A 16,904-nucleotide genomic window follows, 5' to 3' on the forward strand; every position below is an offset into this window, starting at 1 on the left:
TAGGTTCGCAGCCACGACTTTTTGTCTTCTCTTAACTCTAGTTCATTCAGTTGCATCTAAGCTAGATCTAAGTTAACAAAGAAGTTCCCCCTTTCAGACCTTGTGGGCAGATGATGTACAGATCATCTGATTCTGTGGCCCACGGTTAACGAGGGTGTCATGTGGCCAGCACAACGACCAACCACCTTTATTTTTCCCCAACTAACATTAGGTACCCTGTCAGGTACACATTAGAGCAGGGTGGACTCAAGGGCAACCAAAAATCCCGAAATTAAAATCCCAGTCTTCACCAGGATTCAAACCCGGGACCTCCGGTACGGAAGCCAAGCGCCTTACCGCTCAGCACCGGACCCTATAAGCTATATCTAGTTTGTTGGGGTTTTTTTTTTTGTCAAATCTACCCTCATAGTGACACATGACAACAAGTTCATGTCTAGAAGAATAATTACATTGCAGAGCTTCCAATCTCCTCACTATTTCGTCAATGATCTTATATTGTCTTGTGAATGACATCTTACACAACTGGTGATGCACTAGGAACATGTTATCTTTTGATAGGGGAAAAGTTAGTTCATTGAAATACTTGTATCTATTTTTTTTTAAATTCAGGGCCATTCATTGATTGGGGTCCATTGCAAGCGAGACATTTTTAGGTGACTTTATTAATCAATAATTATCTTTGTTGTTCTCTATGACATGGGACATATAAGACTAGATAAAACTGTGTACAATATCCACACATCAAGTACACAACACACACAGACACATGGGACAGTTTCACACATACCAAGATATCTAGTACATTTGGAGACCTTCTAAAATTGGCTAGTTTCACTACAGTGTTGTCTCCACAAAAGCAAAGTGGCTAGTTTCATTATGTTATCAGTACACAAACAGTAATTGTTCTGTTGGAACAAAACACCCTAGGGTATTGTTTGTGTGTCTCACAAAGGGCATCTGCTGCGCTCTAGATAGAGAGGGAAAGTTTTATGGGTAACCTGAGCCCCTGGCACTGAATACAATCCTCCACTTCAAGGTTAACAACAAGCTTTTCTTACTCCCCTGATAACACTGAGACACAATAGAGGGGGGAAAGAAGGCGGGGGGGGGGGGGGGGGGGGTAAAGTCAACTCCTGCTCTATAATTAATTCTGGATTCACCTTTGTCTACATGCTACAGTAGGCCTGGAGTTCATTTCATTACAATTTCTAGTCTATATATACTAGGAATGTTCTCCTCTGTATACAAATTAAACAGTGATAGCACTTCTTGTATCTCCCCACCTATTTTATTTGCTTTCTAAGGATTTATTATTTAGGAATTTAATTAACTGCTTCCTTGTACTACAATTATATGACCCTTAGGTTGCCACTTTGTATTAAAATAATTTGGGTGTGGCATTTTCTGGTTAAGGTATCACATCTGAAACAGAGGTGCCTGCAGAATGTAGGTGAAAGCAATGAAAAAGTGGATTAGACCTGATAACCTGCTAACTAGTGTCTAACTTAAACAACTTCCTCTAAGATACAGTATCAGGGAATAAGGAATGAAAGCTGGCAAAAGTCACAATCATAAGACATTAAATAGCACTTACACTGGGTAAAATGCACAGAGGAACAGATGGACTAGGTTAAAATAACATTTGTGGGTGCCCAACAGTCCAATACAGGACAGGGTTTAAGAAAGAGAACCTATACTTACCACTATCTGTGCCACCTTCAACAGCGTTCATCTGAGCCAGCTTCTTTTCCAGCTTCTGCTGCCTCCTCCTCCTCATCACAGCCTCCGGGTTAGAAATACTTCGAGTGAAGCTAGTCTCTGGGGCCTCCTCGTACAGTTTATTGGCCACACTGTCATCTCCATTCACATTCTCTTTGCCTCTATCTCGCTTCTTCTTTTCCTTCTTTTCTCTTTTGGACAGCTTTCTCTTAAATCCAGCTTGATCTTGTTGTAGGACAGAATTGTCAAAACCCAAAGCAGGATCCTGGAAAAGATCAATGTCGTAAATTATATAACACTTTGAAAAAAAAAAAAATTGAGATTTATTATGTAATAAAGTACCTGTTTTAAGAAGTTACGCTTTTTAAGCTAATCAAGAATGAGGCCAAAAGTTTTTTTGTTTAAAAGCACTTAGCCATGAGGATATTAAATCTTACCCTGACTGTGGGGTGGTCCTCATTCCTGAGCAGAAATCTTCCTTCTCTAACATCATTGCCCCAGTTCAGTTGGACATATAAAGGTTTTTCTTCATTACCCAGTCTTCTCTCCTCTGTAACAGAAACAATAACTCAGTCACTTAGAGCAGTTAGTGATAAATATTGTAAACAAAGTACATCACAATGTAGCAAGTATTTATTTTCATATACATCTGTCTTTGTAACTCTTTCATGAATTTTTATTATAATTTTTTTAAAGTAAAAAATATAAATTATCCAATTTTATAAAGTAATGTTAAGTTCCCCTTTCAGACCTTGTGATCTATATATAGGGCAGATGATGTTAATGTCATCTGTTTCTTTGGGAAACGGTTAACCAGCAGGGTTAATGTGGCCAGCACAAAGTCTAACTGCCTTTACTTTCCCCAAATAATGCCAGGTACCAAATAGAATTACGTTGACTTAGGGGTGCCCTCTAAAAGTCTCAAAATTCAAAATCCCAGTCTTCACAGTGATTCCAACATAGAACCCCAGGTTTAGAAGCCAAGCACTTAACCACTCAGCTACTGCGCCCCCATCCATTTTTATACTTAATTATAATTAACTTTATTTGAATGCTAATTTAAGTTATAGTTGCACTTGGTACTATATATTTTTTCTTATTCATTATACATATACGCATATATACTAACCATGTGGCTGAGTGGCCTAAACTTCTACTTAAATACTAAGTTATGCACAAAGTTAAATGATTGTAGATTATTTCTTGCCAGGTCAAAATTAAGAGCTACAGATGGTTCAGAACTTTTTTTTTTAGGGCTTTATCACAAACCAAATCTGTTAAGTTAGTTTATAATTTAAAAATAATGAAAAAAACAAAAGACAAAGCTCAAGCATGAAACAAGTTGTTGTATTTTAAATTTGTATTCTTCTTACCTCCATTGACATGAACTTCGTAGAGTGCATATTTACTCTGTGACAACATGCGCATGTCAGGTCTGAATTTTTCTATCAATACACCTATTACTTCCTTTGTAGTGGCTGTGCTGGACACTCGGATACATTTTGTAATCACATTGGCACCTATTCCACCTTGAAAGAAAAACCTGACTACACCATGAAACTCCAAGTCCTGAAATAATATTTTTCTACTGATATTAACCAACTGCAGTTAACGTTTTAAAGAATAAATAAGTTAACTAGTAGCATTCACAAAAATATAAATTCTAAAGTGGGAAAAAAAAAGAAGAGGGGGATAAATGTAAAGCCAGAATATTAGATTGTCTAGCTTTACATAATGGTATAAAATACCCATTCTGTATAATGTAAAAGAAAAATTTAAACAAAAAAAAACCAAAACAACTTTTATACTTATAATTAGGTCTATGTAAAAGATATATAATAAGATGTTATGCGCATGATTACAATGACTACTACAGGGGAATCTGTTTAACACTTCTGAATTCAATTCACCCCAATTCAAATTTTATGAAAGAGTAAAGCAGAAATAAAGTGGAAATGTTACTTTATGTTTGATTTTCAAATCTGCACCCATTTCAATGTTCTAATATTACCCAGACTATCTTTCTACTATTGCATCCCATCAGCACTATAATAGGCTTTGGGTTATAATATGTGCAATGCATGCAGGTAAACAGGTTTAATTTTATTGTAAGGCTGGGATGTAGACAAATACAATTTACAAACCAGAAACTGACATGTAACAATATTTGTGTCCCTTTATGTTATATATCATATAAAATTGGACAGAAAAGGGCTGATGCTCGCGTGAATGTATCAACTTTAAGAATTTAACTCTTAGAAATAGTGAAAAGGGTAGGTTAATAAAATGTATTTTATTGAGCAAGAATCTGCAATAAAAAAGAGAGGTCTATAATATAGATTTAGTTTGTTATTCCATTCTCCCAGATAAAATATTCATCAGGTCCTGAATCTTGCTGAAATTATTTTTTGTAGTTAAAGCTTTAATAGTTCAAAATAAAAAAATGTTAGAAACTTATAAGATATCTGGTGAAAAGTTATTTAAACTTTTGCTAAAGCAAAAAATTATATTCATACAAAAAATAATTTTAAAATGCTACAACTCCAGTTTTAAAAGTAAATATAAACAATTTTTTTTTTTTTTTTTTAAATTTCAGGTGTTTTTTAACATTGAAGATTATTCCTAGCTTAAATGTAATGCAGGATAGGGAGGCAGCTGTCAGGGTGGGAACCTGGGACCATCTAGGCAACAGTCCAGATGACCATTAACATTCAAGAAACAAAATAGTACATGTCGTGTCCAAACAAAACAGCAATGCTGTTATTTAAAATATTGCATAGATACCCAAAAAAACAAACAAAAAAAAAACTGAAAACTTATTTTTAAAAAAGCATGTCATTTCCTCTAACCCATGTCCATAAAGAAATAAATGCTTTCTTTTTTTTGGAAACCTTTTATACAAACATCCAAATGATTAAGCCTGTTGTAATGTCCCTGGCTTGATATAAGATACTATATGTACATTAAACAACAATTCTAATATAGTGTGACCCTATACTATGATAATTTGCATGTGTATTGGTAGGAACTTTTATTAACTAAAATTAATCCTGACAATATTTTTAAAGGGAAATTTAAGTTTCTGAAGGTAAGTGAAATGAAAAACTTTTGAAGTCTTGACTAATATCAACTATTCTGTAAATTATTTACTTTGAAAACAGTATCCACGCCACAACAAATAAAGGTCTCAATTTTGATGTGAGGGACATGTAGTCCTAATGCCAGAAAATCACCTTCCCAAAAAACTTCTTCATTGGGTGGGGGGTGGGGGGGGGGGGCAACACAACATTACAAAGACACCCTTACGAGCTTCCTCAAGGAGTCTGACATTAACATTCAAGGCTGGAAAACACTACTAGCTCCCGAGCTCTCATGATATGAGGCAAGGAGAGTGGCCAGCATGAAAGAACACAGAGCAAACCAAAGGCTGAGAGAAGAAGCAGGCTTATCTGCAGTAGACCCAACATACCAATGTCATGTATGCAGCCCTCTTTTTAAAGCAAGGATTGGACTTTATGGTCATTTTCAAGTTTGTGGGAAATGAGAAAAGTGTTTATCTTCGACCACAAATGAGGCTACCACCCTTTAGTTGATTCAGTTCCATTTCAACAATTAAAAAAAAAAAACATACTATATATGATGTGCCACATTTGTGCTCATTTTAAAACATTTAATGACTTGCACATACAACATGCAGAATTTAAAAGTTTTAACTTTCAATCCATTGATATTTTGTAAATATTTTCTGTTGCAATAAACTGATGGATGGATTTGAAATTTAAATTGCAATTTAAGATATATTAAAAGCAATTTATTATTGCTAATTATTTTTAATGTAAAATTATTTTTGTAAGTATGGTAATATAAACATATTTTAAATTAGTTTTAGAAATAATTGCATAAGCCATGTAAATTCTAAAGATGTTTTGTTTATTTTTCTAATGCTAAAATTTCTTAAATCAGTTTTTCTTTTTTTTTTTCCCTAATAATGTTTAAAAATTAAAAACAAAAAAACAATTAGCAAGATTACTCTTTGAAATATCTGGTATTTACAGTACATGGCTAACAAAAAAGATTAAAAAAAAAGATTGTTTGCTAACTGAAAAAAAAAACTTAGCAAGAAAAAGCAAAGGGAGAGCACAGAAATGACATTAGTTCCACAAATCCTGAATGTTGTGGACCACTTCACACACCTGAGCAGCACAGTGTCCAATGATGAGTCTTTCCAAAGAAATCTAGACAATCGTCTGGTCAAGACGTGAGTAATGCAGAATAGGTCTCTTTGCTTACCAATGAAAGTCAAAGTCTACAAAGCAGTGGTCCTCACGACACTTTTGCATGGCTCTGAGAGCTGTGTTCTCTATATGAGGCATCTAGGGCTCCTCAAACGCTTCCATCAAAGGTGCTTTTGCTCCATAATGTATACACAGACAAGAACGTACCACTAATAACCATATTCTACTAGAGGCTGGTGTGGACAGTATATAAGCACTACTTAAGATACAAATGCTTCACAGGGTCAGACATCTATCCTGCATGGGGGGTGAATGCATGCCAAAAAGCAATCTTTTTGGTGAGCTTAAATGAGAATAGCATAATAATAGAGGTTCCCCCGGAAAGCACTATAAAGATTAAATGAGGAATCATTTTGCTATCACTGGCAAAGAGGAAGACAACTGACAGCAGAATAGATGAAAGAGACAACTAGAGAGTTTTCACTGGGGTCGCAGGGCTCAAAAAGGGTGCTAGCCAAAGACAGGCACATATAAAGGAAAAACAACTCAAGTAGACCTCCCAAGGATAACAGCTTTGTCTGCATAAGGTGTGGCAAAATATGCAGGTCACAACTGGGTTTGCATGTGAAACACAGCACTCATCCTTAATCTTTAGAGTAGATGACAACCACAATATGAAATGATACATGGATGTTGTTTTTAAAATTACATTTAAAACAATTATCTTATATTTTAAACATATTTATAAAATTTTTGTTTATAACTTTGCATTAGCTGGATAGATAAATTAATGGTTTTAAATGTTTTTGACAATTTACCATTAGGTATTCTAAGGTAGTTCACCTAAAAGTTTTTTTTTTAGAATTTTAAAAATTCTGTATGATCCAGAGAGTACTGATTGGTTTATGTTTACTAGTGAATGTAAAAGTGTGCATTAGATTCTGCATGTCTTTAAGAAGTTATCCACATACTTTGCAATGACCATTTGTTTTTCATCTTGATACAAAGCAGCCTCTAGAATGTATGTTTTGGAAAAAGGGATTGGGAAAGGGGGGGGGGGGGGCTAATTTTTTTGTTCTTTAGATATTGTACAATTATGACTTATCTTATGCTTTACAGTACATTAGCCCATTGATTACAATCTAATAGTAATAATTATATGTTAGTAAGTTAACAAAGTAATTAAAAGGGTAAAACTAGATATATATGTCTAGCTAATTGGATGTTTGGTAGCCATTTTGTAATTTTAACAGACCAAGAATGCCAAGATGATATAGGGCCTAGGCCAGAAGTAGATCTACAATTATTGTGTTTACAGTATTATTAATTATTAGAGTATTAGTTCTAGAGTTGTTTTTTTTTTTTTTTATATATATATAATCTTTCTCTGAGTGTAGACTTCTAGAGTGTAGATTTATAGAGCATCAAGATGATCTATTGTTAGCCATTCATTTTCATTCTAGCTAGAATCACAGATTAGTCTTATCTAGATCTCTATTACTATTATTCATAACAAACAGAGAGGACTTGTACAGTTCTATATCAATACATTAATTTTAGTCTTTGATCATGTGTTTGTGACTTGTCAATGAAGTCACAGAGTCAGAGCCAAGGCAACCAATCCAATGTACATCATTCATCATGATTCATAAATCATGATTAACCATTTAATGTCTCAGGCCTTCTACCAAATAAAGCAGTGTGCGCCACCCTCATTATTTAAATACCAGAACATGATAGTAATTCACCGTAGTGTGTGTATTGGAATTTAAAATAGATAGGCTACAATCTAAATGTAGGAGTAGGTAGGTTTACTTCCGTAACTTATTAGTTGACAGAAATTAGATCACGATGAGGTGTGGTTTATTGAAATCTGTAGTGTATGGGTATGGTTAAAAAAAATTGATTTGTAAACTAAGGTGCATGATATTAACAAAGATACAATTCGAAATGAGCTACGCATTATTAATAAAGGTAAACAATTTGACGAAACAACTCGCAATTAAATTTGAGACAGGTATTTTTTTTCAAGGTCGGCCATGTTGGATTCTTGTTGACGCTCAAAAATGGTGTCACCTGTCTCTAGCCTAGCCTAGTAAGTAGACTACTTCTGCCGCATACAGCACACACAGGTAAATATGACGATTAACAGGAAACGAAAGGGGATTATACCAAACAAAATATCGACTATGTAAGACTAGACTTAGATCTAGATTTCTAGATCGAGTAATTAGCCTTTTAAACTGGGTTGTTGTTTTGTTTTTTTTTCCCATTCAAACTTACCTCATTGGGCTGACTTAATTCGAAAATATCGTAGTGATCAACATTCCATTGATTGATCAGACCCCTTAGCCGTTCATATTCCTCTTTTTTTGACATCGACATTGTTCAATAACTTTTTCACATGAATATCGGAAAACCACGCAAATGAAACGAAATCCTTACATTATAGAATATACACATAATTCCAAAGCATTGTCAAAGGTCACAACAAATTTAATACACAACAGTTCTGAAATCGCTTGCAGTTACTCCATCGTTCTCCCATTGCTACTGAATATCTGAAAGGTAAAGGCGCATGCGCACACCATAGGTCGAGTGCGTACTTGACAAGTGCCCCCCGTTTTTTCCCCCACCCTTCTTTGCATTGCGTGTAGATCTAGATCTAGACGAGATCTGTTGGTAAAGTAATTTTAAATTAATAGCGCACACATTTTACCCAAAAAAAATCTGATTAATAGTTGTGTGTGCGACAGTTACAAATGATTACTTGTGTTTTACTTTTTCGCTGACGTACAGCAGGTTCTAATTCCTTTAGTTTAGTGGGTCCAACATCGCACTCCCACGCCAAGGTATAATACTATAGTTTGTTGTACAAATTGATGACGTAAGTGAGAATCCCGGTTCGATTAGTTTTTATTTGTAATACGCCGGTTGCGCAGTGTTTCTCATCGGGGAATTTTTCGTTTGTAATCCAGGAAAACTTGATGGAGAAAGCAAAGAATTAAAAAAAAAAAACAACAACGTTGATCGCGGGCACTGAAGAAATGTGTTCTGTGACTTCTGTCACAGTGGAATTTAAAGAATGTGTGGGTAAAGCAAGAAATGGTAGATAAAGGGAATAAGAAATAAACAAAACAAAAAATGAAAACGAAACAACTAGAAAAAAAACTTTTTTTTTAACCGGGCCGGCCTTAGATAATTAAGCGAAGTGAATTTGGAGGCCCCAAATGAAACAGAAAAATATATAGGCCTAGGCCTAATATATATATATATATATGACCTAAATAAACAACGGGAAAATATACGCATTTTATTTAAAACATATATATCTACAGGATAGTGTACTTCAACAATAACATTGGGCACAAGTTTAGCTATTTTCTTCTCTAAAAAAAAATGTCTCCGAGTCTTATGCAAGGCCCCCACTTAGTTTGCCCAAGGCCTGCTTGGAAGTATAATTGACTTTTCTTTTATTGTTTAGAGTGCATATATAAATCTTAACAACAATATTCGTAAAAATTTAAATTTAAAGAGCGACACCTTGCCTTGATTCGAAAACCACTAGTCTTATCTTATAGATTATTATATACATTACTTCAAAAAAAAAAAAAAAAAAAGAGTCATGAAGTGTTAATTAATGACACACTCTGCTAAGTCGTTGGTTTTCCTGGCTGATTCAGGCAACCCATTCCATTCTCTTATGGCATTAGGGTAGAAGGAGCACTTGTACGACTTTGTTCTAGCGTATGGAATAAGAAATGTGCCTCTATCTTTGTGTCTTTCTGAGTATTTCATTAGGTTTTGTTTTTCCATTTGTAAATATATGGTTCAGTGTTTTATGTAGGCCTATTAGGCATATAGCTAGCCTACTTTACTTTTTATTCTTCTGTTCTGAAGTGCCTTTTAGTTTAGTGATTTTACTAATGGTGTTACTCTGACATTAATTAGGCCTATATTTTTCGCCTCACATATATGTTTTTGTTTTTTTTTATACCTATTAGGCTTATTTAGAGCTCGATCTGCGAGGTTCTAGGTCTAGAGTTAATACAGCCTGGCAGTTTAATGCGCAGGCCTAATTACAAAGTTAAAAGAATAATGCGATGAGGTTATTGGGGCCAGTGGGCGTTACCTGTTGTAAAAAAAAAAATTGAGCCAAAGCATTGCCACGTGATTGACCATGTGCTGAAATCAATGTAGGCTAACTGGAAGGTCGCAACTTAGGATAGCCTACGAAATGAACAAACCAAAAAGGAGGGGGAGGTATATATGTCATAAATTGAAACGGGCACGTTCTGCATTCTTTTGATTTGGAACTAAAATGTGAACACCACAGCACCAAACAATAATATTTGATTAATTAGGTCTACTTTGTGAGAATTCGGGAGACTTAAATCTGTTGAATGCAAGGCCTGGGAATAGACTTTAAATAGAGCCCCGATCAATGCAGAGGCAGCATTTGAGGGGGGGGGGGGCAAATAGGGCTACCCACTTTTACACACACATAACTCCCTGGTAAAAAGTTCCCCTTTCAGTAGGCCTACAACGACCAACCGCCTTTACCTTTCCCCAACTCAGGTATCCATCGGAGTTGGGTGAACTCAGGGGAGCCCTACAACCCCCGAAATTTAAATTCCCAGGCATTCACCGATGATTCGAACCCAGGACCCCACGTTCTGAAGCCACGCACTTAACCACTCAGCCACCGCGCCCCCAAAAGATCCCTGGTAGGCTACTGCTAAGATCGCCTCTGATCAATTTTACTAAAGCACACACACACACATATCATTATTTTTTATTTTTTTTTTGCAAATTGAATTCTGGTGAAAAGTCCAAGTAGGCTACAGTTCTGTAGATGGCGTAAATAGAGGCTTTGTCTTTTTCAAAGTGGCTGTTGTCTTTTTCAAAGTGGCTGGAGGGGGGGGGGGATGGATTCAAGAGTAAAATGAAATGATCTGCTTAATGTGAACTGTTCCTAACAAAATGTGCGTCACACGTTGCCCCCCCCCCCCCCCCGGAGAATGTTAAGAACTGAGGAGTGCAACGGCCTCCTGGTTTAATCAACAACAACAACAATAATAATAATAATACAAAATTGAGAAATAAGTACAATTTGAAATGTAGTTTGAAAATAATCGGAATCCTAGCTTATCATTGGACACCATAGCTTATCATTGGACACCATAGCTTATCATTGGACACATCACACGTTCATGAATAGGGTTATCACTTACCAGACTCTTGAATAGGTTTACCAGATACACGCACGTCAGGAGGATAACAAGAAAGACACCGACTTACAACGGAAGACAAAAAAGAAAGACAGACTTACAACGGAAGACAAAAAAGAAAGACAGACTTACAACGGAAGACAAAAAAGAAAGACAGACTTACAACGGAAGACAAAAAAGAAAGACAGACTTACAACGGAAGACAAAAAAGAAAGACAGACTTACAACGGAAGACAAAAAAGAAAGACAGACTTACAACGGAGGACAAAAAGAAGGACACCGACTTACAACGGAAGACAAATAGAAGGACACCAACTTGCAATGGAGGACAAAAAGAAGGGCACTGACTTACAGCGGAGGACAAATAGAAGGACACCGACTTACAATGGAGGACAAAAAGAAGGACACCGACTTACAACGGAGGACAAAAAGGAAAGACTGACTTACAGAGGAGGACAAAAAGAAGGACAAAGACTTAGTTACAACGGAGGACAAAAAGTCATATTTACACATGAGGACCAAAAAAAAAAAAAGGCTAGGCTTATAATTCAATAAAACTACTAGATCTAAATTAGGGATCACATTTCTTAAATGAAGCGACTTTTCATTAAAGTTCATTATTCGCGCTAAAACACCATGGGCACATTTTGTTAGTGAGAAGACTATATCTGACTCAACAGTCCATTGTCTCTTGTGTCTACCGTACGTAGACCAGTTTAACAAAAAGCTCCTTTCCACGTCAGCACTCTGCACGTGGATGAGAATAACAAAACAGCACGAGAGAGGCTTCTAGTAAAATGTCTCTTTTGAACAGTCTTGAAACTACGAACATCTTTTCATGATGGAGGGTGTCAACAACCGACTTTCTGCAATGGAAGTGTGCTTTAGCCAAAAACATTTGAAGGACTGAATTTCATAAGTAATGTCATTCAACAAGATAATGAAAGCCGGGCATTTGGACAGTTGACGTAAGAACACTGGCGGATCCAGGGGGGGGGCGGTAGGGGCGATCGCCCCCCCCCACTCGGCCGACCCCCCCCCTAGGGGGGGGGGGCGGACGAATTTTAGATTAGAATTCACACAGTTTGTATACGAATTTATTACTTATGCTAATAATATATACTAATTATTTATATTTTCAACATATTTTTAGATTATTTCGCCCCCCCCCCCCCGTCTAATATGTTGGCCGATTTGGTGGGGTCGGGAGAGGGCGGTGACATCAATCCGCCCCCCCCCCCACAATAAACTTTTGAGTGGGGGGGGCGGTCCAATTTATTTCTAGAAATCACAGCTTGCTAACCGAATCAATTAAATATCTATATGATTAAAACTTGTTATTGATATTTTAACCGATCTTTATATTATGTCGTTCCTCTGTTGACCGATTTGGGGGGGGGGGCGAATACCTCTACTGCCCTTCCCACCTAAACCCTTTGAGTGGGGGGGCGGTCCTACTTTTATGGACAAATCATAGTTTGTGAACAAAATTAGTTGAATTAATATATAAATTATATATTATGTCTCTCCCCTTCTGGTATTTTGGCCGATTCGGTGGGGTAGGGGGTATGCGATTACTTGTACTGCCCTCCCCACTCTAGACCTCTAAGTGGGGGAGGGCGGTCCTATTTTTATGGAGAAGTCAAAGTTTGCAAACACAATTAGTTGAATATCTATATAATATAAACTACGTATTGATATGTGAATCCATTGTATATTATATCGCACCACACTCTAATCTCAAATTTTATGATTATTAAATATAAAATGAAAAAGAATTGTATCAGGTGGGAGGGGCGATACATACAATCGCCTTCCCTTCCATCGACAAACAAATACTTTTTCTTTTTGTATTATAGTTAAGAAATTACAAAATAAAAAAAAATCTGTCACTGATATAATTTATATATGCTATAAATTAAATTCTTATATGGAGTCGCCCCACTCCTATTCTTTAATGCCAAATGCAATCATTAGCAGAAATTATAAAAAGGATCGTTTTCACTCTATCGCCCCTCCCAGACAGAGTTTATGTAATTTCACATGAATTTATCATAATCATTTTAAGAAAGGCTTTGCTTTGGAAAAGTTAGAATTCAAACGAAATTTTTCATTACAAGAGTCACGATTGAGATGAGTTCTAAACCAAAAAAAAAAAAAAAAAAAAATTTCTTAGTCGCCTTTTCCGACCTTTGCTCAATCTGATATCTTCTAGTTACATAAATTTGGGAGTATATCTCACAATTTACGCTTGAATTGTATTGAATATTATTTATCGAATATTTTTTTCTTCGGCGGCGATCCTCAAAGCCTTAATCTAAATATGTGGGGTAGCTTATCTTTTCAAGGAACAAATCGGTTTTATTTGCTATGTATTAAGGGCCTATAAATTCATATTAGAATAGTTAACAACACTATTCAAAAGGTCCCTTTTTAATAGGGAGCTTTAGGTCAGGAGAATGCGTTTCTTCGGTGAAGAATGCAAGAAAACACTTATGTGGTCGGGGCTTCGCCCCGAACTTTACTGATGAGTAATGAGCTGTAGATGTCAGGAGAATGTGTTTCTGCAGTGAAAAATGCAAGAAAACGCTTTTGGCGTCGGGGCTTCGCCCCGAACTCAATTGATTGATAATGAGCAGTAGATGACAGGAGAATACTTTTCTTCAGTGAAGAATGCAAGAAAACACTTTTGGCGTCGGGGCTTCGCCCCGAACTCCACTGATGATTAATGAGCTGTAGATGTCAGGAGAATGCGTTTCTGCAGTGAAGAATGCAAGAAAACGCTTTTGGCGTCGGGGCTTCGCCCCGAACTGCATTGATTGATAATAAGCTGTAGATGTCAGGAGAATACTTTTCTTCAGTGATGAATGCAAGAAAACGCTTTTTTCGTCGGGGCTTCGCCCCGAACTCCATTGATTGATAATAAGCTGTAGATGTCAGGAGAATACTTTTCTTCAGTGAAGAATGCAAGAAAGCACTTTTGGCGTCGGGGCTTCGCCCCGAACTCCACTGATGAGTAATAAGCTGTAGATGTCAGGAGAATGCGTTTCTGCAGTGAAGAAGCAAGAAAACACTTTTGGCGTCGGGGCTTAGCCCCGAACTCCACTGATGAATAATGAGCTAAAGAAATAAAAAAAAATAATGAATAATGAGCTGTAGATGTCAGGAGAAGGGGTTTCTGCAGTGAAGATTCCAAGAAAACGCTTTTGGAGTCGGGGCTCCGCCCCGAACTCCATTGATTAATAATGTGCTGTATATGTCAGGAGAATACTTTTCTTCAGTGAAGAATGCAAGAAAACGATTTTGGCGGCGGGGCTTCGCCCCGAACCTCACTGGAGAAGCATACAGCGTTCCCCCAGACCCCCAAGCTTGCAAAAGAAAGGCCTCAATATGACTGGGTTTTTTTTTTCGCCGAAGGTTGAGAAACACTGCTTTTTTAAGATTCTTATATATATATATATATATATATATATATATATATATATATATATATATATATATATATATATATATATATATATATATATATATATATATATATATATATATATATATATATATATGCTGTACGCACGTTTATGCATAGGGTTAGGGTTTACTGGGCGCTAGGGTTAGGGTTTGAAAAAAAATCGCCCCCCCCACTCCAAAGTTCTGGATCCGCTAGTGCGTAAGAAAGTACACGATCCCAAGAAAGGACATGTCCTCCTTTTACCGGACGTCTGGTAACCATGTTCTTAAAAATAGGCTGAATCTTTTATGCTTCATACTATATTATAAGATATCACATTTAGTAATTGTTGAAGTTAGCCCGAAGGGTGGTTATGTATAGTCATAAGGCATTGCATTGTGTTGGATTATCAAAATTAAAAGTTGCGTTGTAGTCTTGGGCTTTACCGATTTAATAAAAGTAAGGCACTTCAGGAGATACAAGGTATGAGGTTCACATCATCTGCCCCCATAAATTGCAGGGTCTGAAAGGGTATCCCCGATAGATAGAACACATTCTTAAAACATGCTTCAAGGCTTGACGTAGTTACATCACACACTCTTTCATAATAAGCTCATTAAATTGCACGCTATTTTATAACATATCTATTAATTACAGTCACAATACCATTATGAACACAGAGAACAACGAACTACAACAGAGAATATCATTCTCTGCATGTGATGATAGTTGTGGTAGTGTCAAAAATTTCCCGCGTCATTTAGGCCTATTTCTCTGCCTACAGAAGCATTAATCATCTTGCTTCCACACGGTTACAGTGTTTTGTTGACATTCATTACCTTATTTCCTCTGCACTTCGTCTTTGTAATGTACCGGTAACACTTTCTGCTTTTGGTAACGCACTCACTAAGCACTTGTAAGGAAGTATCATATTTCCCGACATGCATGATAAGCTCTTATGAAAATTATAGGAATAAAAAGTTTGTTATCCTGGGTATAAGCAGCTTTTCTTTTTTTATTTTTTTGGCTAGCTAGCTCGATAGCCAAGTTTAATATCTTTAATATCGACAATATATCCCATTTCGCGACTTGATCACGTCATCTGATTAAAAAAAACAACATAAAATTAAAACATAAAATATACTTTAAAAAAAAAAAAAAGGCTTATACGAAGTCAAATTATATCAAAGAAAGGAATATCTGTGCAGATCTTACCATAATTGTTTTTTGAATGCATTGAAAAAAGGGGGGAAACGACCTGAATTCTAACTCGTGGCTCTGGCAAATATGCTAACTACTCTGCTTGTGTGGTACGTATGACTAGTAAATATTGTTTATTTCGATTGAAAAGAAAATCTTAATTGACCATCTGCGGTCAATAATGCTTGCCCTGGATGTGGCAAAATATGTATGTCACAGATGGGGCTGCGTAGCTACTGTAAATACTGGATTGCTCATTAATCTTCTGACTCGAATTCAAACCTTACTATTATTATTTCAATTCAGAGCAGTGACATATAAAGGGGACTAATTCAGCTTATACCACCACTTCTCTCAAGTACAATTTCTTTCCCTTGTTTGAGATACTGTTACCAAACAAAATAATTAATTACTAATAGTTAATTAATTAATCAGTTTATTTTTTAAAATTGATTCTTGTATTGTCAGGTAAAAGAAAAAATTGTGCAAAATTTCAGCTTGATCTAAGATTGGGTGTGTACTGTAAGAACTTTTTAACAGACAGAGTACAGGTAAGTTATTATATGCTTTGTAAATAAAGGATCATTTTTTCCCCAGAAAATATGCTTCTGAACTATTCTTCATAGCCATCTGACTTTATTCTTCGCTGACATCTGCTAAGCAAGCCTAATAAAAAGGCATGAAAGATAGAGGACATGTTCATTTATCAAGAACTTGATTTGTTTTACATATTTCTGATGTTCTGAAGATAAACAAACAAAAAACAAACTCCCAGGATGGCAGGGACTGGCAGTAGGCAGGGTTCAAATCTTTGAAATCACATGACCATGAAGCCATCCCTTGAGATCCATGCTGCAGGAACTCAATCATAAGCTTCACAAACAAACAACTTTCATTGAATAGCAGACAACAGATAAGCACTTGACAAAGAATTTATGTTCTTCTCGAAACAAAAACATTTTATTATAAATGTAAAAAAATTATTTATTTTGTTTACAAAAGTCATGTAACAAACAAACAAAACAAATAAAATAAATGTACACACATATTACTTGGTTTATCTTTTTACAT

The 16,904-nt window shown here is 36.0% G+C and overlaps 1 protein-coding gene and 1 long non-coding RNA gene across 3 annotated transcripts in view; one reads left to right on the forward strand and one right to left on the reverse strand.

Annotated features, from left to right (window-relative positions):
• Positions 1-8,525, reverse strand: part of LOC106076921 (afadin-like) — a 31,045-nt gene extending 22,520 nt beyond the window's left edge. For both annotated transcript variants that reach the window (XM_056034182.1, XM_056034181.1), the window contains exons 1-4: positions 8,238-8,525; positions 3,093-3,288; positions 2,157-2,269; positions 1,702-1,984 (exon numbers count right to left, since the gene is read on the reverse strand). In XM_056034182.1, the coding sequence (XP_055890157.1) occupies positions 1,702-1,984; positions 2,157-2,269; positions 3,093-3,288; positions 8,238-8,339 (694 nt within the window). In that variant the 5' untranslated portion in view covers positions 8,340-8,525. The remainder of the gene's footprint in view (positions 1-1,701; positions 1,985-2,156; positions 2,270-3,092; positions 3,289-8,237) is intronic.
• On the forward strand, positions 7,761-16,881 carry LOC129927013 (uncharacterized). The gene is made up of 2 exons (XR_008778722.1): positions 7,761-8,086; positions 16,431-16,881. It is a non-coding gene; the product is annotated as an uncharacterized LOC129927013 (long non-coding RNA).
• Positions 16,882-16,904: the final 23 nt, after the last annotated feature.

This window comes from Biomphalaria glabrata, chromosome 6, assembly GCF_947242115.1.
Source record: "Biomphalaria glabrata chromosome 6, xgBioGlab47.1, whole genome shotgun sequence".
NCBI classification, from domain to species: Eukaryota; Metazoa; Mollusca; class Gastropoda; family Planorbidae; genus Biomphalaria; species Biomphalaria glabrata.